The sequence below is a fragment of the Sprattus sprattus genome, assembly GCF_963457725.1.
Source record: "Sprattus sprattus genome assembly, chromosome: 10".
Lineage (NCBI taxonomy): Eukaryota > Metazoa > Chordata > Actinopteri > Clupeiformes > Clupeidae > Sprattus > Sprattus sprattus.
Genome location: NC_137908.1, coordinates 23,445,244 through 23,468,144, shown reverse-complemented (window position 1 = coordinate 23,468,144; position 22,901 = coordinate 23,445,244). Strand labels below are relative to the sequence as shown.

At 40.5% G+C, this 22,901-nt stretch overlaps 1 protein-coding gene across 3 annotated transcripts in view; it reads left to right on the top strand.

The window, feature by feature from the left end:
* Positions 1-5,751, top strand: part of iqsec1b (IQ motif and Sec7 domain ArfGEF 1b) — a 65,907-nt gene extending 60,156 nt beyond the window's left edge. For 2 of the 3 annotated variants that reach the window (XM_080846559.1, XM_080846558.1), the window contains exon 14: positions 1,154-5,751. In XM_080846559.1, the coding sequence (XP_080702685.1) occupies positions 1,154-1,720 (567 nt within the window). In that variant the 3' untranslated portion in view covers positions 1,721-5,751. The remainder of the gene's footprint in view (positions 1-1,153) is intronic. The other variant, XM_080846560.1, reaches the window with a different exon arrangement.
* Positions 5,752-22,901: the final 17,150 nt, after the last annotated feature.

Here is a 22,901-nt window from a genome sequence, read left to right as displayed (position 1 = left end):
TTGCCACACCTTTGAGGTCGGAGCAGAGCAGCTTCAGCCGTAAAAAAAAAAAAAAAACTCAAATCAGGACCATCTCCAGATATAATTCATCACAGCTAAACCACAAAATGGAGGTCAGAGAGGGGACCCAAGCAGTGGAGTGGCAGCTTCAGTTTGTAGCCCGTAGCGTTAAGACTAAAGCCCTCATCTCATCCCACTGCCCCTTGCACTGGGCTCAAACACAGTAATTAGGTGAAGGAGAAGCCCTGGCTCTGAGTCTCATTAATGACCTGAAAAAAAGGAGTCTGCAGCCTTCAGTTCACACACCGACTAACCGTGGAGGAACTCTTGCCTGTTCTCAGCTTCTGCATGTTTTGCATGGCTTTCCAGAGTCTGCCTCGTTCATTTGAAAAACAAACAAAAACAAGAAAGGAGAACACTGACTACTGCACTACTACTTGCTTCTGTGATGCCTGTTTGTGTCTTTCTCAGTTTGCTGTGTTCACACATTCACAACATATTCAGTGTGATGGTCAATGACAAAAACAACTGTACATTTTTACCATTTAAATAAGGAATATGCCAGTGATGTTACCACATAATGATTTTTACTTGTAGGTTATCAGTGGACATTATATGTATAGAATTCATTTTGTATTATTTATCGGTGTGCAACAGGATGTCTGTCTGCTGTGATCATGTTTGAAGGTTTATTGAAACTAGAGGGATTATGTAGATTCAGGTGTATTCAGTTTAAGTTTATGGTCACTGCTAATTAACGCTGAGAAGAAAACAAAAACCTCTTAAATCACTTCATTGCCATAAGTCTGCAGAGAAAACACACAGACAGACAGACAGACACACACACACACACACACACACACACACACACACACACACACACAGACCAGAAGTCCAGGAATGTAGAATGACATCAGTGCTGCAAAAAGCCTTCTAGAATGAATAACATCAGAAGTCAACTCAAGGTCGAGAGGATTCATTAGCACAGTGTTTACAAATGAACAAGTTAAACAAGCAGAAACTTATGTGAGCTCAACTGAACACATCACATCACTGACATATTTGGTTTTGCCTTTCATGGCGGGGTTGAAAGTTTTGTGAGTGTGTGATGCTGTGTGACATGACGTGACATGGAGTGTGCTCTCTCCCGCAGGGTTCCATCATTAGCAGCCCTCACATTCGCCGGAGACCCACGTCCAGCCGCGACTGCCCGTCCCGCAGTAGCGGGCACGCCTCCCTCCCCAACTCCTCCTCCCTGCTGGGCTCCCTGTTCGGCACCAAGAGGGGCAAGTCCCCGCTGCCCCCCCAGGCCCCGCCCCCCCCTGGGCACCCCACCCTCATCTCGCACACACCCCACCCCACCAACCTGCACCACACGGCGCGGGATGGGCCGGTCGTCACGGAGACGCAGGCGCAAATGCACACGCACCATGGCCAGTTCTGCACACTTCAGCAGAACCCGCCGCCGTACCACCACCACCACCACTACCATCCGCCGACTAACCTGCAGCACACGCCCCACCAGTACCACCCGCCGCCAGGCTCCTCCTCCTCCTCCACCCACGCCCACCCCCCGCACCCGCCCCACGGCCACGCGCCACTCCCGCCCCATGCCTCGCACTCCCAGCATGCACCTCACCACCACAGTCAGCCGCCCCCCTCCGCCCCCCCACCGGCCGCCACCAAGCCCAAGCACAGTGGAATCAGCACTGTGGTATAAAAAGAAGAAGCCTGCTCCACACCCAACACACACACACACACACATACACTTTAAAACACACACATACAACTTCTTCTGGGACAGTTACTGGCAGCGGACAACTGGCAGCAGCAAAGGTGAGCACACACTCGCTGGTGCTCACGTGTGTGTGTATAGGTGAGAGAGAGTGATTTTGCTGGCTGCTGACAAGAGTAAAAAGAAAATAGATGGTCAGCAGGGAAGTGATCTTATTTTTCCTGTGGGGACACAAATGACCTCTTGACCAGACTGGATTTTATTTCATGAGGTGTGGCCCCTCCTCAGCGAGTCCCGGCTACCTGCGTCAGGACATTTTCAGAACGCAGTTTGAGCCCTATTGGCCTCGTGCCGTCACAGTCCTCAGACTCTCTAGCCTACCGAGCTAGGCTAACGTGACTGGCTAAGCTAACTCAAGCTCAGCTAACGTGACTGTTCTCTCCAGCTCTCTCTACGCTCGTCCTTCTAGAAGCTGTTTCACTAGTGAAAATAGACATATCTTCTCTCCTTGATGAACAACAACAACAACAACAACAACAAAGACAACCTAAAAAAGCAAAACGAAGCAGGAGCATGCACAAAGACCATGGCAACTGTTTCTCTTGTAATAATTACTTATATGGGCTTCTTAAAAGCATTATGAAATATCCTGAGTACTAGTTTTTTGCAGAATCTGGTAATGTCTCATAAGGGTGATTTTTAAAACTGGCTCGGTTGTGAAGGACATGACATGAGAAAAGATGCTGAACGGAAATCGGTTACAAAATGTAGGTGTTCCAGTATTTAATGTAGCTGTAGACCAGACTTCTCTGTAATACCTGTTAGCAGTATTAAATGTGCCAACTATTCAAGCAGTAACTGATTTAGTAAAAAAAAAAAAAAGAGAGATTTGCTTTGTGTATATCATGCATATAGTATTTTGTAAAATAATGATAATAATATTATCAACAGTTATTATTGTTATAGAGCAAAATCATATGGAGGAAACCAGTTGGAGATGAGCTGTCAGTATTAAACCTATAGAGAGGAAGAGACACACATAGATAAGTTCAAAACCAGTGGAAGTGATATTCTTGGGTAGGCAGTTCAATGACCTGGACAATCTCTGGTTGCCTTAGAATCACTCTCGACTCTTGGAATATTCTAGAATGCTAGTCTGCTGACCACACCCCTCCACCAATACCGCCCATTTCAGTGTAAGTTGCTCTGTCAGGAAGAGAAGCTCACAAACAGGAATATTGGTGGCTGAGGTTTTTGGGGAGCAAGGAGGAATACAGTGGGGGTTGTGGGGGAGGGGGGCATTTGGCGGAGTCTCCATTAGTTGGAGACTCTTGGGCAGTGACCCAGCAGTTTCAGCTGTCTGTGCACCATGGTTTTATTTTTTTAACCTATTTTTTTAGAAACAAATATATAAAGAAAAAACAATGAAATACTGTACATTAAAGAGATGATGTATATGGTTGTAAGATGGTGTGATTATGGAGGCTATTTTGGAGATAGCATTAGGGTTTATTTTGCTGAAGAGCAGAGCAGAGAAGGGTAGGGTGGGCCATGTTTTGTCCATTTTTTTCTTTTCTTTCTTTTTCCTTGTTTTGTGTCTGCGGAGAAGGATGAGACACACAGACTGTGCCCCCTCCCCCACCTCAACTACCACGACCCTCCACCAAAGTAAAGAACGTGACTTTCCTTTACATTTCAAAATTTCTAGCCTGAAGTTGACTTTCTCAGCTGGCTGAGTTTGCTCCTCGCAATTCCCTGATTTCACTGTGTCCCAACTGAAGTTTTTTTAGTGCATCCAAGGATCATTTTGATTCTGTCCATAGAGAAGCCCTCTGAATGCCTTTCACTTTAAAGTAGAGAGAACAGCGACATGGTGTACAGTACACGAGACCCAATAGGGTGTAAATGTAATGGTATTTTCTAATAGTGTACAGACTCCATTTCACCTTTTGAATATATTTAAAACATCAGTGAAGTTGATGTGGGCCTTCTTTCGCAGGTCCTCTCATTAAGGCCGATATAGGACTTATGTCCCGGCTCACAACTTACAGTGGACTGTATCTGACCCTGGTTCTCTGGAGCATATCTACGCCTGAACTGGGCCAGAGTATCAGCTATCTTGGTAGAGATGGAGGGATACGGTTTAATAACTGATGAGCTTATCAGGCAAAACAGCACTTGTTTCACCTTATGAATTTTCACCTTATGAGTAGTGATCTGCGACTAAATGTAGTCCCCTGGTCGTTTAACCGGGGCCACTTTTAGTGTTTTCCTGAGATTTTCTTTGATACAACTTTTCCCTTTTTTTCCTCCTTTTCTTTGTTGCTCTTTTTTACTGATTGGTTGTGCAATATACATGTATCAGTTTTACTCTGGTCTCTGTTTTATGTTGCTGTTCCTTACCCCATAACATGTTTGTTTTAGTGACCTGCAAGGGTTGCTTTCGTTTTGCAAAACCGGCTCTTCACAGAAATTACGAGGAATGTCAAAGAAAGTACTCTTGCATGTAACATTATATTGTAATACTCTTATCTAAATATTGTATACTCCCACAAATATATCAGTGTTACAGTGGACTATTGTTGAAATTGAGTGATAATATTAAAAAGACTAGTAGACTGTCCACCGATCTGAAGTCTTTGATTGAGTTGTTTGTTGCAGATGAGGACGGATTTGGGATGATTTTGATCCCGCTGCAGCACTCACTGAATGAGGTTCTGTTCATCGGTGTGTGTGTATGCCAGCCAGATCAGTTACATGGCAATGACTTTCATATCGGTCAACGAAAGAGGAGTTCAGGCCTGATTCAGCCCTGACAATAGCACAGTTTGCAAGACATATACAAAGATGCAGCAATCAAAGTTGATGGCTAACCTTTCAAATCCAAATCTTAGCTACTTAACCAGAATTAATTAAAGTCATTATACAGTGCATCAGGTAGATCTAAAGGCATAGTCAGTCGAATCTAGAATCTCCAATCATTTATGTTTACACAATCAATTTGTAATCTATATTGAATGAAGAAACGAATTATTATCTATTGTTATCAAAAAGGAAGTACGTATGAAAGGAATTCATAAATTATGTCTGAAATATGTTTAATATATGTTATATATGTTGTTTATATATTGAAGATATATTTCATATGTTGTATGAAATACATTTTCAAAACATTTTGCAACAATTCAAATATCCTAAATTTTTGTTTATTTGATTTTCAACAGCGTTCTAACATTAACATATGATTGTTAAGAAACCATGTTTGTGTTATAAAGCACACATGCTGTGGTCTCTTGGCTTTGTATAGATCAGTTTTAAACCACAATTCTCAAAGCTGTGCATGCAGTTGCTGCCTATCTTCTCTGGGTTAACTGTAAGTTAAATGTAACTTCTGGGATTTTTTTCCCCTCTTCAACCTGTTATCAGTTTGTTTGCATTTTGTGTTTGTCTGTCAGTTTTTTTTTAGTGTCATATGCTTGTTTCTCCACATTAGGCAGTATGTTGCTTTGGGCATGTATCTCCTTTATTTACCCATTGTATATTAAGACCATCGATGCCCTTATGTATATGCGTAATGAAGACTGTCCTCATGTATATAAGTCAAGTTGACGAACATCTCAAGGAAAGGATACCAAGGATTCTGGAGGGGCACTGAAGGGGTGGGAATGTGGTTCAAAATGTGTATATAGTGTGTATCATATTAGTATTCTCATTACATCGAATGTGCATTTCTTTCCCCCCACCCCCCTCTTTTGAGGACTTCTATCAGCGTAATGTCTTCTGCTACCAGGTGTACCAATTTGTCATAGGAACTGCAGTGTCTTAAGAAAATTCGACTGTTACATAACCATGGCTTCTCCCCATTATTGTCCTCCGAAAAACCTATACTTTAGCCCACAACTCATTTTATATTTGCGACAACAACAGAGGGGAGGAGGACATTCATTTTCATAGTTTGTTTCTAAAGTAGATGACGAGACCCTGTTGATGTAACACTTAAAAACTGTGACCATGTTGAGAACACGAAATAAAAATGATATACTATATGTAAGGTCTTGTATCTGTCTTTCTGAGGGAACTGAGATGACTGAGGGGGCAGTGGCAAATATGTTGTTTGTCATTTCAGCAAATTATTGGAATTAAATGAAGATTGGAAGCTATTGAACATTGGAATCCAACGGAACGAGGTGCCGTGTGATGCATCTAAGTACTATAGTTATCTCTCTCACACACACACACACACACACACACACACACACACACACACACACACACACACACCACACAATTGAAACTGACAAAGTGTCATTGTCTTTCCATTTGTCCATCTTGGGTGAGAGAGATTGTATGAGGGGGGGTTTAACTGCGCAGCTTTGTGGCTAGACTGAGTCATGTGTCCGTCTCTGCTGGCCTGCTGGGAGATTGAAGAGGCTTATACATCTGATTGCTCAGAGGGAGGCCCTAAGCATCTCTGCCCTAGATGGGCCCAGCATTTGTAGGCTCTGTCACCCCTGCAGTCTGTGTTTGCCAAGTTCTAAGCCATTCCATTTTAATTGAATTGAATGTTCCAAAGGGCTTGTGACGGTGTAATTGCCAGGGAGTTGTATGAGAAGTAAATTTGACAGTTACGAATAATGATACTCCAGTCTGACTCATACAAAGACAGGTTAAGTGTGTGTGTGTGTGTGTGTGAGAGAGAGAGAGAGAGAGAGATAAAGAGCACCTGTCACTGTGCCATTTTGTCTGGCTGCTCCTCGGTCAAAGCTAAATATATCCCATTCCCAGGCCAACTCTCCGAAGCATCTCAGGAGCTCACTTTGCTTGTGTAAACTGCTCTGTCATTGTAAAGAGGGTAAAGGGAATGAGTCAAGCATCAGTAGCGAGCTAAGGTCCGGGACGTAATCAGGGACGAGAGTCGCCACTTGCGCTTCACGCGATCTGGCACACCGCGAGTGGGCGAGACTCGACACTTTGTGAATGAAACGCGCTTCACAGTGGCGTGCACAGACATTTTGGGGGGCAGGTGCTCAGGGGGGAAGGGAAGGGCACTTTTTAGCGCACGCGGAACACCTTATTATAAAAAAGTTACACGCACATGTTGAATGAAATTTTACTTTTATTTGTATCATTCTCTAAACGTGAGTTTCCTATAGAAAAAAGTCACACCATCAACAGATAAAATCCACATCCTATATTAACTATATACAGTCCTTGCGTTATCGGTCATTGGGCTATACAGCGTAAAGCTTTATCAGGTGACCAGTCGGCTAAAAATGCTTAGTTGTTTGTGGCTGTAGCCTATGAGACATTTTACTGCACAACAAAATGATTAGGCTACACGTTGGGCTTAGAGGGCGAACTATACGATTTTACTTGATCTGTAAGACAATAAAGAGACCAAAGAGTACCCCACGAGGAGTTATAGTGAGCTAGACTGTTTAATGAAGAAGCAGATGGGCATTTTTCACAAGTAATGGGGAACTTCCCGTTCCTTCTGTCCCAAATGAATGTGTTAATTTATGTTGTCTAACATAACATATAGGCCTACAATAGAAAACGTTCTTCTTAACACATAGATTTGCAAAATCTACCGAAATTATTTGTAGGCTTATGTGGTCGTCCTCACGTTATCTGTCATTGAAGTAGTTTATCAGTGACCAGTTGGCTAAAAATGCTTCAAGTTGTTTGTTGCTGTATGAGACATTTTACTGCACAACAAAATGATTACACGTTTTGCTTAGAGGGCAAACTGTACGATTATACTTGATCTGTATGTTACCTGGCTGGTGGGAACACGGGAGAAGATGCCTGTCTGCGACCGTGCCTGCTATGCTGGAGACGCTTCTGTTTACTGAAGCGCATGTGGTGCCCTGCGCGTGCCTGCGCGAGTGCACGTGACAAAGGAAGAGAATTGAGTTTGGTCTGTGCAAGGGGGACGTGACTCATTTTTGGGCATTGTTTCAGTCGTTTTTAAACGCTTAGGTTTTTAAAAGATCATTTCAAAACCGGCCTCAGTAAAATGTTAATAATATTAAAAAAAAAAAAAAAGTTTCAAAAGGGCATTTTCGTTGATAAAGGGCAAAAGTCCTGGTGCGTTAGCACCACCTAGTGTCTATGTGTGCACGCCACTGGCGCTTCACTTAGGACGCGATCTTGCATTCCGCGCAGCATTGCATAGAGACGGGCGCACATGAGATTATACGTTGTTGAGACTCTTATTAAAGATCTTAGCCTACTATATACGTTGTTGAGACTATTATTAAAGATCTTACTCATTCTCACAAAGACAAAACAAATAGCTACACGTATAGCCTATTAACGTTGTTGAGACTCTTATTAAAGATCTTAGCCTACTCATTCTCGTGGTTGAAAGTCGGTAACAAAACAGAGACAAATAGCTACAAGGTCAAGCAATGTCATTTGACTGTTATTAAAGATCTTACTCATTCTCGTGGTTGAAAGTCGGTAACAAAACAGAGACAAATAGCTACACGGTCAAGCAATGTCATTTGACTCTTATTAAAGATCTTACTCATTCTCGTGGTTGAAAGTCGGTAACAAAACAGAGACAAATAGCTACACGGTCAAGCATTGTCATTTAATGTCATGTATTTCAAAAACCAACAATCAGAGTCTAATAGCTCTGGTTCGAAGACACGAAAACGCCAGGAACCAGGTCTGATGGCCCATCAACCTAGACAAAAGGCCAGGAGCCGCCCTGATGGTTCTAACCTGGTGCTGTGTAAACTACCTTGTGGGGGTTGAATTGGTATTTAGTTTTTGTTTTTTTCAGCCACTTAACATTTTATAGTGTATTCAAATCTATATCTACTTATTTAAAATTGTTGTCCCTATTCATTGTATGTAGCCTATATCATAACATGCCTCCTACCTCAAATTCATTGTATATACAGTATATATCATGCCTCTTACCTCATATTCATTGTACTTATATCATATCATGACTCTTACCTCATATTCATTGTACTTATATATCTTATCATGTCTCTTACCTCATTCATAACTTCTATTGCTACCTTCACCTGTACCTGTATCATATCTGCACTAATGACCAACTATTGCTGCCAATGTTACTACTGCTCATACCCCATATATCTTGTACTGTCATATCATACTGTATATATCCCATCTATTTATTTTTATATTACCACTATACATATGCAGAATATTCTGCACTCTTCTGCTATGGCTCTTCTGGTTAGATTCCGTCGCATTGTAGCCTACTTATATCATATCATGACTCTTACCTCATATTCATTGTATCTTATCATGTCTCATACCTCATTCATAACTTCTATTGCTACCTTCACCTGTACCTGTATCATATCTGCACTAATGACCAACTATTGCTGCCAATGTTACTACTGCTCATACCCCATATATCTTGTACTGTCATATCATATTGTATATATCCCATCTATTTATTTTGATATTACCTATACATATGCAGAATTCTCTGCACTCTTCTGCTATGGTTTTTCTGGTTAGATTCCGTTGCATTGTACTTATATCATATCATGTCTCTTACCTCATATTCATTGTACTTATATCTTATCATGTCTCTTACCTCATTCATAACTTCTATTTGCTACCTTCACCTGTACCTGTATCATATCTGCACTGATGACCAACTATTGCTGCCAATGTTACTACTGCTCATACCCCATATATCTTTTACTGCCATATCATACTGTATATATCCCATGTATTTATTTTTATATTACCACTATACATATGCAGAATACTCTGCACTCTTTGGCTATGGTTCTTCTGGTTAGATTCCGTTGTCTCTAGGGTATCACCAAGGAAGCCCAGGGTTAAGAGGGCAAGGGTTGTTTACACGCCTTCTTAATTTATATTTTGTGAGTGTGATTTTGTGAGTTTATATTTCTTTCAACGAGTGTTGTTCGTGGTGGTTTTTAATTAGTAAGATGTATAATTTATATTATGTGAGTGTGTATTTTATTATTTGTAAATGTATTATTCCTAGCCTGAATTATATAACATTATATCCCCAAAAACATGGCGAAAATCGACTTTTTAAGGCTATTGACAGTCTTTTCTGATTTACAGGAAAACAAAAGTAGATATCCATAAATCCCTCTGTAATTTTTTTCCCATCTAATATGCCAACAAAAGGGAAAAGGATTTTTTAACCTGGCTTTATCCCATGATCAGACATGGTCTTTTAAACATTATGCAAATTAGCGCATATTTAATGAGATAACGCCTAATATGCATATTCAAACATCAAAATACAAAAAACTTGTAATACATTTTTTTCTCATCTAAACATGACTAATCAACTGAGAAAGTTTCATGGTGATACCTATAATTTAAGATTTTTACCCTATTCACCTGTAGTGTCTCGCCTTAAAGAAATAAATTACATTGCTTGACCGTGTAGGTCTCTCTTTGTCGACTTTCAACCACGAGAATGAGTAAGATCTTTAATTAGAGTCTCAACAACGTTTATAGGCTACGAGTAGCTATTTGTTTTGTCTTTGTGAGAATGAGTAAGATCTTTAATAAGAGTCTCAACAACGTAGCCTATATAGTAGGCTTAGATCTTTAATAAGAGTCTCAACAACGTATTTGTCTCATATGCGCCCGTCTCTATGCAATGCGGCGCGGATTGCCAGATCGCGTCCTAAGTGAAGCGCGCTTCATTGCGAGTCTCGCCCACTCGCGAAGTGCCAGGTCGCGTGAAGCGCAAGTGGCGACTCTCGCCCACTCGCAATGTGCCTGATTACGTCTTTGGCCTTACCTGCAGTAGCCTAACACTTCCTAGACTAGTGCATTTGAAGTCCTCCACATGCAAAAGCCTATGAAAAAAGGCGAATATAATTGTCTTGCATAAACATCCATAATTGTTTACTTAAGACCAAGGGCGTAGGTTTGGTCTCAGCATTGGTAGGGACACTGCCCGGCAGAGCCCCCCACCCCCACCATAAATTGAAAAATGTAGTTGATGTTATATTTAACAGGCAAACTTTATTAGAATATATTAACATTTGTGTACTAACTTGTGGAACTTGGAACTGATTTAAACATAATAACAATAATAAACCCTTAGTTTAAATAAAAAACTAAACGTTCTCCACATTTCTTGACATCACATGTTTTTGTTGTCCTTTTTGGATATCCCAAACATGAGTAAGACCTCATCTCAAGCCCTGATGGTCCAGCTGCTTCTTCCTCAACCTGCACTGGATTTCTTAGTTTCCTGAATGCATTTCAAAATATTGCCTTAATGAACAAAATGACCTAATGATAAGTACATGCAGTGCATTTGTTTGTTCTGAAATTAATTTGTATTTTGTAATATGTAGGTAAATGGTTAAGATTTTATGGAGCTGTACTAAGCCTACATCATCTGGATTGCAGTGCAATGAAATAATGTATTCATGAATTATATGCTACATACATTTGGGCATCCCAATTTATTGCACCTTTTTACTACCTTCAAGTATAACATGTATTCTCAAAATAGCCAGTGTGATTGATTACATTCATGGGTAAAATTGTCTAAACAGGGTAGGGTAGCTTATCCTTCTGGCTTCAACAAGACGAGATGTAATGCAAGCTAAAGTTACATGCCCTACACACTAACAACTTTCAAAACATGTTTCCATTGTACAATGGGTGGCGATTTAGGGTTAGCAGCTTCGCAATGTGGGTAGTTTTCCGACTAGCTAACTAACAGTGACCTGGGCTTTTTGATAGCTCTATGGGTGGAAAAAAACTTCTGGCATCTCTTTCCTTTTTAGGTGGCTTTTCAGAGCACAAAAGGGTCAAAATATCAATGATGAGACCAAACGAAATACTGATATGAGGCGTTATTATTTCCTGGCGAATTTAGTAGCTTACCGTACCTACTAGCAGCACTCTTTCAGGATTCACGTAGTGTTTCTGACTGCCACTACAGCCAATTAAATGACAGCATCTTGTCTCACAGGCGCATTGGAAAACTTAGAAATGTATTTCTAACTCTTCTGGGCGACGAACATTGTATTGATAATAATACGAATGAGTTTGCAAATATATTGTGCAAAATAATTTTCTCAAATTAACAAAATATTGGTAGGGACTTTTTTGTCTTTCCCAAACTTTGGTCGTGACAAGTCCCAACCAACCCTATGCAAACCTACGCCCTTGCTTAAGACGTTTAAAATGAATGTGTAATATAGAAATGAGATGTTATAACCTGTCTACTTCAGATGTTATTTAGCCCCCTATTTTAAGAAGGCTACAGCAGCAGACATTATTCAAATTAATTTGAAGTGGAATGGGATGAACACATTTTATCTTACAAAGAAGTTCGCTGTCCCCATAGTTCAAGAAATGTATGCTGCCACTCATTCTTAGATTTAGTTGTTTATTTAGTTGTTATCGTTATTAAAAGATAAAGGCTGACATCTAGTGGACATACGGGAACCGCACGAGTTGACGGGTTACTCAACACAACCGACGACGTCATTACTGTGCGACAGAAATAGGTGAAAGTTTTCCTTCCATCCACTACACTACAGCCGCTGTCCGCTAACCTCTGCCTTTTTTCTGCAAATTCTATTTAGAGCTTTGTAAAGGGGTAACGGTGATAACACTTTTGTCATAGACAATGATTCTGAATAGGCTTTTCGTTTTATCTAACTCGCTATATGTTGGAAGAAGATTAATAAGACTTCAAATCGGACAAACGAGAAAATAACCCCCGTCACATGTTTAGGTGCAACGCTCAATCAACCCCAACTGGAACCCTGGTATTAGTCCAGGCAAATTAACTCATCTTGGAGCCAAAAATAGAATTATTTGTAAAAATAAAATTAAAAAAATCAGCATATATCATTTCTATGAGGTGTCCAGACTAACATACTAAAAGTCCTAAGAAGTCGTAGTTGAGGAAATGTGTTTTAAAATTCTCATCAATCCGAGATGTGTGCCAATAAGGCTATTTTTTTTTCCTTCACTCCTATCAAAATGAAACTTTACACAATGAAAGAACCCATGACAAGTTTTTTTTGTAGCCTATTGCAAGTTTCTATGAAAATGAATTTTAATATGCAAATAACCTATGTAATCGAATATGCCCAAAATACACCCAAATAGGCTTATTTTTTTCCTTTACTCCTACCACAATAAAACTTAACAAAAGTATACATAAAAGTAACTTTTTTGTATAACAAGTTTCTTTTGAAATACATTTGAATATGCGCATGAGCTCCACACTTATTGAATTTGTCCTAATTTGCATAGGCAGAAACATCATTCATATGTATGACAAATACATCGGCCCAATCTTCAGCCAATCATCCTACTGCAAATGGGTGATGGCAATGCTGCTTTTAGACTGGCCTCTAACCTGAAAACTGCCTGGCTTGGTACTAGGCTACCTGCCAGGGGTATAACCCCCAGTGTTGCCAACTTAGCGACTTTTTGAGCACAAAACACAACGCAACTTTACTCATTACAATGCCTTTTAGGCATAAAAGTGGAAGTAGAAAAAGCAGGAGAAAAAATAACAGGAGGAGAAAGTTGCAAAGCTGCCTAAATTAGATTATTTGGGCTTTTTAACTAGCCCGTCATAACATCTTGCACCTGGATCCGTCGTGACTACGTTACGCCACTGATTTTGAGTCTAACTGGTTTACAGTTCATAGCTAAATTAGACTGACTTTTCTTTGACTTTCATCTGGACATTGGTGTGAGAATTTCGGAAATAACGTGTTACCTTTAAAGTTTTACATGCTAGTGAGCTAACAAGGATAACCCTAGCCAGCCAGCACAATCAGCAGCGTTAACTCTACCTAGCTTTCGTCAACGGAAAGGTTAGAGATTGTGACAACACCCAGCTTTTTAGGGAGGACCAGGTAAACGAGTTTATGCGCTCTCTGTTACTTGCAGGATGAAATGTTTCCCTACCCTGACATTGCAAATGAGGAATTAGAAGAAATAAATCAATTGGTTGCCCCTGTGGAGGAGTTCTTCAATGAGGATGGTTCATAGGATTCTAATAATAGGCTACTGTTACTAGTGTCATAGCTTTTTATTTCTGATGTCAACGGATTTACTCCAGATATAATTGTAGTATCAAGTAACAAATTAATATGCAGCGAATTCTTTTCATGCTGACCCATTATATAATGTATTTCGTATTTAAAGCAGCACAACGGATCAATAGCTATTCGCCAAAGGTATGCTAGCAGCTAAAACTAACGAAATCTCTTGAAATGTGCTGACTTTGACATTATAACAAACTAGTTACTCAACGACTGTCCTTACACAGTCAAACATCAAGCAAGTGCCACACAAGACCAAGCAAGACGGCAAATAAGCTACTTACTAGATCGGCAGAAAGTAAACAAGTCAGAGCGTCGGGCTGCGGCAGGCAAAACTACAGAACGCAGTTATATGCCTATGGACCCTGCTATGCCAATGGCACGGAGGCAATTCTCCATATTAAAAGTCATTGTAGCGCCCCAATTTTTTTAAAGCTGTTATTTTAAGGTTAAACTGCTTATCCTTACCCTAATCCTGAAGTATAATTGTTGCATAATGGGGCTTTAAGTCGATTCGAAGATAGACCACGAGGCCAAGATTCCACCTGAAACTTTGAATTGGTTGAAAGAGTTTGGGCTGTTTGAGTCCCTGAAGATTATGGTAAGCTACTCTGAGTGTAGCTGGTTTAAAGCCTCACACTGATCCTGCAATTGTTGTGAGAGATGGACAGAAAGGGTGTCTGAACAGTACCATGGAGAAACTGTGTTGTGTGACTGGGTTTATCCAACACCATCTACTGTCACACTTGCAGCTCATCAAACTATTGGTTTGAAGGTTTGTAGGCTTATTATTATGTAGATGATGCTGGATGTGATGTATTTCTCCCAAACTAGGTTGTCTTTTGCTTGCTCCTCTATGAAGCTGAATAGCATTATTCAGATTTAATTTTAGGCAAATAAACAAATGGAAGATGGATAATAATTGAACTGTAAAGACAAATGATGGCATGTCTTACTTGACTGCTGTACTATAAGCAGAAAAGGTACTATGGCCTTGGACTGAGGGGAGTTATTTTGGTTTTGAATAGTGCAGAAATGTTATTCCATTACTTTTTTTATGGCAAAATGATCAATGATGAAGTTGGGGAACGTAATGGGGGAAGTTGTTTAGTTCAGATTCACCCCTAATGGCTTATGAATATTTTTCTTCTCTTTAACCATCTGCGTTTTAGGGGATTCTGATGGCTGGTAATGAGGAGCAGAAGGCCAAGTACATGCCCAAACTGGCAACAGGGGAGAATATCTCTGTCTTCCTTGGGAGATAAAATTGCTTCCACTGATAATGTTACAATGCTCTATGTGACTCATCACTGATATCACTCTTTTTCTGTGTGTGTGTGTGTGGGTCCGAGTCCTTAACTGTGTCTGTGTCTAGGTATGTATATGTTTATGTCTGTGTTTGTTTCAGTGAGAGTGACGCTGCTTCTATTTAAACCAAAGCAACGCTGACAGAGGACGGGACTCACTACCTGTTTACGTGTGGGTTTTTTTATTATTTAAAATGAATTAAAGATGTGAAAGCTACACACATCTTTAAAGGATTTTGAAGTTACAACATTTAAGGCAACATGTTTTGCTTGTTTTGTTTTCCATTGTGCTGACTACATGCTGGTATTCTGTGTGTGTCAGTCTTTACCGGACTGGACTGAGGTGGTGGACAAAGACAGGTAGAAGACAGACAAGATCTCTGCTTTAATCGTGGAGAGGGCATTCGGTGGCATCACCAGTGCCAGCCAGAGGACAAGCTTGGCATCCGCGTATGCCTGGCTTTCAGTCTAAGAACCCATGACACATGGCTGGCCTGACCTCTTGTATAATCATAATAACAATTAACATTGAAATCTTTTGAGTTGTATTCCAAGCAGATTAACAGATTAATGCTGTGTTAATTTATATTAATGCTAATTTGCTAACTGCTAACTGATGTGACTCGGAAAAAGTTGTGTTAAACTTTTACCCATCAGTGACTGGTAAAACAATAAAGACCTATATTTACCTAGAGTTTGTTTTATCTGTTAACACAAACTAGGCCTTTAACGGAAACATGTGAATACTTTGTGCCACCTCTGAACACTCAGTAGCAATGGGTTAAATTGCAGCAAACAGGTTCTGCACAACTTTGTCCCGAAGGAGGTCAAGTGTCCTTGGGAAAAACAATGTCAGTAGAGATGGCTTGAGTTGGACTTTGGCAAATGTTGATGTTGAGCCTTATGCCGTAAACTGTTTGTGTCTTAGCATGCGCAACTATGATCGGGAAGAAACTAGGATCAGGTAGTGACAGACGTTCAACCTTCCCGTCATCTTCTGGGACTTGAACATCATGAAGTAAAAGATGGCTGAGAAAGGCACTAAAGTAGGCTCGGAAGCTGAATTCGTAAAGAAAGTTGATCCATCGAAAGAGGCTCTGTCAGTTGCGGTTTATCCAGCAAGTGGAGGTCGAACAGTGGAAGAAAAGAAGACACAAACTACGGGGTCGAAACATCGCAACGGGCCTTGGAATTGGTGCTATAGGGGTCTATATCTGTATCCTTTGCTTCAGAGCTGGTTGGTGTTACATAAGGTTATATGAGAATACGTAACAGTCCTTGACACCTTGAATTGACTTAATGTCGTTGTGGTATAACCTGAAGGCCTACATTTGGCAGCTGCATACCTTGTCAGTTGTATGAGTGTAAAGTCACTTTGCCCACTCTTTTGTTGTTGTTTTTGTCAACTTTTGTTGTTTACCTTCCAGCTTGCGAGGCGACTTTTGAAGACATCAAGGTGCCTGTGGAGAATGTTATTGGAGAAGTCGGCGGTGGATTTAAGGTAATGTATTCGAGGATTGAAGCAGCTTCTCGCAATTAGGGGGTTCAGCTTGGCTGCGTCTGCACACTCTGAGATTCCCTCCAGGGAGAGGATGAAAAGGGTCCTCTCACCTACTGATTAAGAGCCATCTCATCAGTATGCAGTTTGCGAATGTAACAGCCAGCCACACTGTACATCTCCCCCTCTTCTGAACCGATCCGAGGAGTTTGAAAATGTGCTGCCCTGCAAGCTTTTTTTTTTTTTGCCTTGTTTGTAGAGTTTCGCTTTTGACGCAAGCCCTTTAATGAAGTTGCCGTTCTGTCAGCGTTTGCATACCAAGCAGGTTTGTGTGTGTGTGTGTAGATTGCCATGAACATCCTGAACAGCCAGCGCTGGGATGATCAAGAAGCTGAACGGTGAGAGCAAATTACTTCACAGGAAGAGAGTTCTAGAATACATGTCTGTGTTTCTGAAGGAGGTGTTGTACAATTTGGGTGTAATGCAGTTCATAATTCACCCACAGAATAAACATTCCAAAATCTGTACAGTTTTTTTCAGATTTCAATAGGCTTGTACTATAGTATTAATTACATTTTTTTAAAGAAATTATAAATTAAATAAGTTAAATGTGAGTTAAAAGGCTGCTGTCTCTGTCACCTGTTTTGTTTTATTCAGAGCTGTCTTCAGAGTTCTGAAGGAATCAGAATTTCAGGTTCAGAGTTAATAATGATGTACAATATTCCATAATACAATGCATTTTATCTCCATTTGTAACTGTCTCTTTTATTTGGTTTAAGGCTAAAATGTAAGATTACTGGTTTTATACTCAGGTAAACAAAATGACCAGAGGGAGGTGTGAAAGTGGTCTCAGTTGCTCACATGGGGTGACACCCAGTATACTCAAGAGGGCATTTAACTGAAATGTTACAAAGGGCCTCATTTATAAAACGTACTTACGCACAGAACTGATCTTAGACTGTGCGTGCGATCAAATCCACGTCTAAGTACAGATTTATAAAAACCGTCTTAGACGTAGAAAAGGACGTATCTCTACATCTGGTTCAGTGACTACCGTGAGGTTCGTAGCTGGTGAGGCACAGAAACCGGAAGTGATTACGTAATTTTGAGCTCTAGTTGTTTAAAAATGTATATAATGTATACATACATGTATATATGTCCATGGTTTTAAAATTGTCATCTGATCAGAACTGAAAAAACGTTACGTTTTATTGTCTAATACCATTATTTTTAAACAATCGTTTTTGTATTGTATTATGATGAGTTATTAATAAGATATTAATAGTTACAAGCTAGAGTATGTAGCCCTCCACCAATGATATGGCTGTGGCACATTTCATTTTGTCTGGAGAAATTATAACTACGGTGGTGGGATGCTAATTTAAATGACCATTTACCGAACTCGGACACAGTTTTGAAAAAACAATTACATATTTATTTACACAACATATTAAAAACAGTTAAACACTGCATACATTGCACACAATACTAACATGTTCTACTGGCCAGTATAATTTATAGTTGGTGCACTTTCGTTGGAGTTCGTAAATAAAAACAAAAGTAATCCACTCACGACTTCCCTGTTCAGTGGAAATAGGTTGTCCTCTTCTCCCACGATCATCCTTGAGCGAATGCAGTCAGTGGCTAGTTTAGCTCACCTAGTCTGCTCACAACTTCAAGCCAATTGTCCTGTAGAAGCAGCCTTTAGCGTGGTTCGTGTTGCGCATGTAGTCCCGTTGGGAAACGTGAAACACTCCAATGCAAATGTCAATACATTCTGTCCCGTCGTTTGAAGCAAAACTTTTAGCTCCGGCATTGGTCTCCCATTATTTATCATTTCACATTTCATTTCACGTTTGGATTGAAAGTCCAGTTTTGAGATCTGCTTCAGCTTAGCAATACGATGTTCCATTTTCGCCGTCAAGTAGAAGTGTAGAAGAAGTCCAACCAACGTCAGAACCTATACCCGACAAGTGCGCTCTCGCTCGCCTCCTTACCAGAGGCAGTGGTACTGCCTGCCTCCCCTAAGGGATTTTTCAATGAGTTTTGAGCTCGACTCAAAGGTTTTACGCTTGCGCACGCATGCCCCTGCCCATAGACACCAATGCATCGACCGCACGTCCCTGGTTCATTGACTGATCACTGTCACTGGGAACCGGAAATGCGCAAATTCAGCGATTTTGATAATAAAAATGCTCGAAATGATCGGAATCATGCTGAAATGACACCCGTAACACAGATAACTAGAGAAATATGAATATTTATTTTATAATACATAACTATATATTATTATTAAATATATTTTTTTACTTTTCAAAATGACAGGTGAGGCTCTGCCTCCCCTGCCTCCTATGACTGCACGTCCCTGGTCTGGTTTCAGTTTGTGTAAGTACATTTCCTTGCGAGTATTTCCAATACTGGAGTACTGCAGGAATTCAGGACTCTCCGAGCGCCGACACGCAGTTTCATCATCATCATCGTCGGCACCACCGTCACCATTTGGGCTAATGGTGAAAGGCCAAAGTAATGTTTCGCTCAATAAAATCAAATAAACTATTAGAATAATTTACACATGAATGAGATTCACATCTTATAGGTATTCCGTTTTAATTTCACAAGTGTAAAACATTTCGCTCAAACTTATAGCCTATAAAAAGACTAATAGTGGCTTAGTTTTCTGTAGGAGATATGGCTGCATTGGCGTTGTTAGAGGATATTGCCAACTGTGCAATAAGGAGAGAGAGGGTTTTTTGTGATCACGCAGACTTTTTGAAACAGGATGATGTAGCAGTCTTATGTCTGATAAGCAGGTACCGCTTGCCGAGAGCGTTGTGCCCAAATGGCCTCTCGTCTACAGAGGCGCACCAGAGGCAACCAGGCCATACACGTTCAGGTATTGTCCGTCCTTGGATTCCTGGCTACAGGAACATTCCAATGAGAAATTGGAGACCAGTCGAGCAATCCCCGTCATCATTAAGCAGAATTTTGCCCAATGTTCTTCGCAGTATACTATCCCATATGCCCGCAATTTATTAGATTTCCATACAGTGCCCAGCAAAATGTGAAAGAGGATTTCCTGCGTAAAACAGGGTTCCCAATGTATTCTCATCCAGATTTCGTACACTCAGAAAGCCTAGGAAGCCCACTTCAATACAGCACAGGTCGGTAGTGGAGCGCACCAAAGCCTTGGTGCTGCTGCCGCAGGTGCTGGTGCTTCGGAGACGTGTCTACTACATGTCAAATACTTTGCTTTTGCAATTAGGCCACCAGACAGACTTTCTAACGATGTTTTGTTCTGCATCTGCTGTTCCATCAGCAGAACGTTGATGTCAGCCTCACTTTAATTCTTCTGTTTACATGTTTCTTTCTTGCTTGCCACTGTCACAGAGAGTTTGTGCATTGAGGATGTGCTCTGTTTGTGCATTGATAATATGCTGATTAGATTAAATAGGGGCGTTTTGAGGGCGGAGATTCAGTTGCGCACAATTTCACGACCCTTTATAACCGAAGGATTGGCGTAGACGTGTTTTTTGTGTGTACGTCTGTTTTCTGTGGATCTCACTTACGCTCATTTCAGGAAATGTAGGATGGTTTCTACGCAACGTTTTATAAATGAGGCCCAAAAGCTGATTAGAAGATTCTTAGGTTTCCTGGACTGATCATTTCTCAGACTGAGTCGCCAACAAATATATGGTATAAAAATGTTAATCAGTTAATGGAGGTTCCCACCGTGAGATATATTTCTTTGGATTTACTGAGATTTCAGTTTGCTGTAAGATACCTCATCACCCTCATTGGCAGAGCATTTGGTAAGTACTATTTTTATTTATAGTACCTGATCTTGGGAAATATAGGCAATATATTCCAGTCATTCGTAACAGGCAACCCCTGTGTGGAAATAGACAATTCGGATTCCTTGAAGCTCCATATTCGGGTGTTTTGTCAGAAATCGGAGTAACTTTCCCTTGTTCTGAAATACATTCCACGTGACGAGCCTTAGCAGGCTCCACGGACTTACCAAAGTTCCACTCTGGCTCTATAAGATCGCTCCACGAGCATTTGGTCCAACGTGGGCTGAGCTGTTTATTGGACATTTACTCCATGGCAGGGGGGGTTTGTCCATAAGGGCGATGTGGGCAACGCACTGCAAAACAGGAAAAGGAGGTTTTTTTCTGTCTGATTCTACCACAAGACCGTCTGATCTGCCTCTGAATGTCATTGTTCAATCGGGCTTAAGTCGTTCTTCAAATGGTCCCGCCCCTTTAGGGGTGATTTTGCTAATGAAGGCTCCTGGATGCAATTTTTTTCTTCCATAGCTTTTCACCAGTTACTATAGCTACTCTTTGTATTAACCCCCTGATAATTTTTTCAGGAGCCGCCACTGGTTACTGAGCAAAACCATCATTGATCTCAGCCTCAGCCTACTCAGCTGGAGTCTTGGCCAGGTCTTAGACCTGACCGTGGATGCATCGGCAAACCTAAAGATCAAAAGGAAACTAAAATATCAGCATTTATTTTTTATGTTTATTTACTTTGCAATAAATACAATTAGGCTTCAGTGCCCCACTATGTTACCCTCAAACATACGGGAGATGCATGGGGGGACAAGATTCTGGTGGTGCAGTGAAAAGTATGCAGTTTGCAATGTTGATGGTAAGAGGTTAAAATCCCACTGTGGTGAAGTGAGTGATGCATCTGACCTGTTCAAACAGAGACCTTGGGCAAGGATGCCAGTGCATACACCTAAGTACCTGATGGTGCATTCAGACATGAATAAAGAGATTGACTCAGTCATGCCATGTCCTCTCCACCTTCTCCCTGCGTTCAGGTTTGAACTGGTGACCATGGTGGTGTGGAGCGTGGACACTACCCTATCCCAATAACTGCATTCTCTTGTAAAAAAAAGGCCTGCAGGATTTGCAAAAATGATTATCCTACTAGTAATGAGTATCTCTATAAGATGATAACTACAGAATGTGCTTTCTCAAAACAGGTCTTAGCCCGGCTTAATTTCTTCTTGAAATAAATCTGATCCAAGGGCGCTGAATGTATCATGAAGAACAAAACAAACAAAAATGAAAAAGGCATATCTTAGCATTTCAGGACATTGCTGAGGGCAGAATGACCCCCTGAAAAGCAAGTATCCTTAAGGCTCAGACAGTCTACCCTGTCCTTTAGCATAGGCAAAGCACTACACACAATACAAGGAGAAAACCACAAGAGGCGAAGAAATTGAAACAAGCCAGGTGTCACCACACACACAGACACACTCACGTGTATCAACATTGTGAACGCACACACAAACACACAACATAATGCACTTTTCAACCTTTTGCTACTTGGGTCAGTTTGCACATGCTGCCTGGTCCCTAGTGATATATTTTTATATTTGAACTTATTATTTTAGTGTATACCCTTGTTCGGTTTGATCCTTGTAGGCCTAACATGTCCTCTACATGTACTACTGTGTGCATACTCTTGCCTTCAACTAATAACCCCACATTTTATGTTTACATGCAAATAAATGCCAAGAACAGTTCTACAATGAAGTTCATTTTTCACAAATTCAGCACAAGAATATATCTTATAAAGTCACACTCATCACATTCACTAAACAGGTCTCAAAACTGCAGAACATCAGTGTACAGCAGCCATATCCGCAAACTACATTACCTTACATTGTCACTCAGAATGAGATATACAAACTTGTAGTCTACTGTTGCCAGAAATGTAATCTTTCAAGATAATGCACTTTTCTTGGAATGGAAATTATCTTATTTTGTTTAATTATTGCTCATTCTCTCATGGCGGTTATATTATACATGTATCTAGTTAAACTTTAAACACCAAATAATCAACAAATTGTAACATAATCAAAATGCCAGGCTAAGAGTATATTGCAATACCTTCAGTTTTGTTTTTCCAGTATAAACTTTTACATACTTTGTACTTTAAACTAGAAAAAACATGCTTTAAAGTCACCAAACTGTACAATTAAGAGAAACAGGAACATCGAATAATTAAAAGAGTTGACATAGTAGGAGGCAACATAAAAACTAACTAGACAATAACAAGGTTTTCCTGCTAAGCACACATGCAGATGACTCAGATCAAGGTCTTTGGTCTCTCTCACAGAAAAAAAAATATTTACATTTAGTCATTAAGCAGACGCTTTTGTCCAAAGCGACGTACAAGGGAGAATATTTCAGTTGACTGAGCAATGGCTTGAGTCTGTTCTCTTGGTGTGGTGATGCACACCAACACGTGTGGTGCTGTCAGAG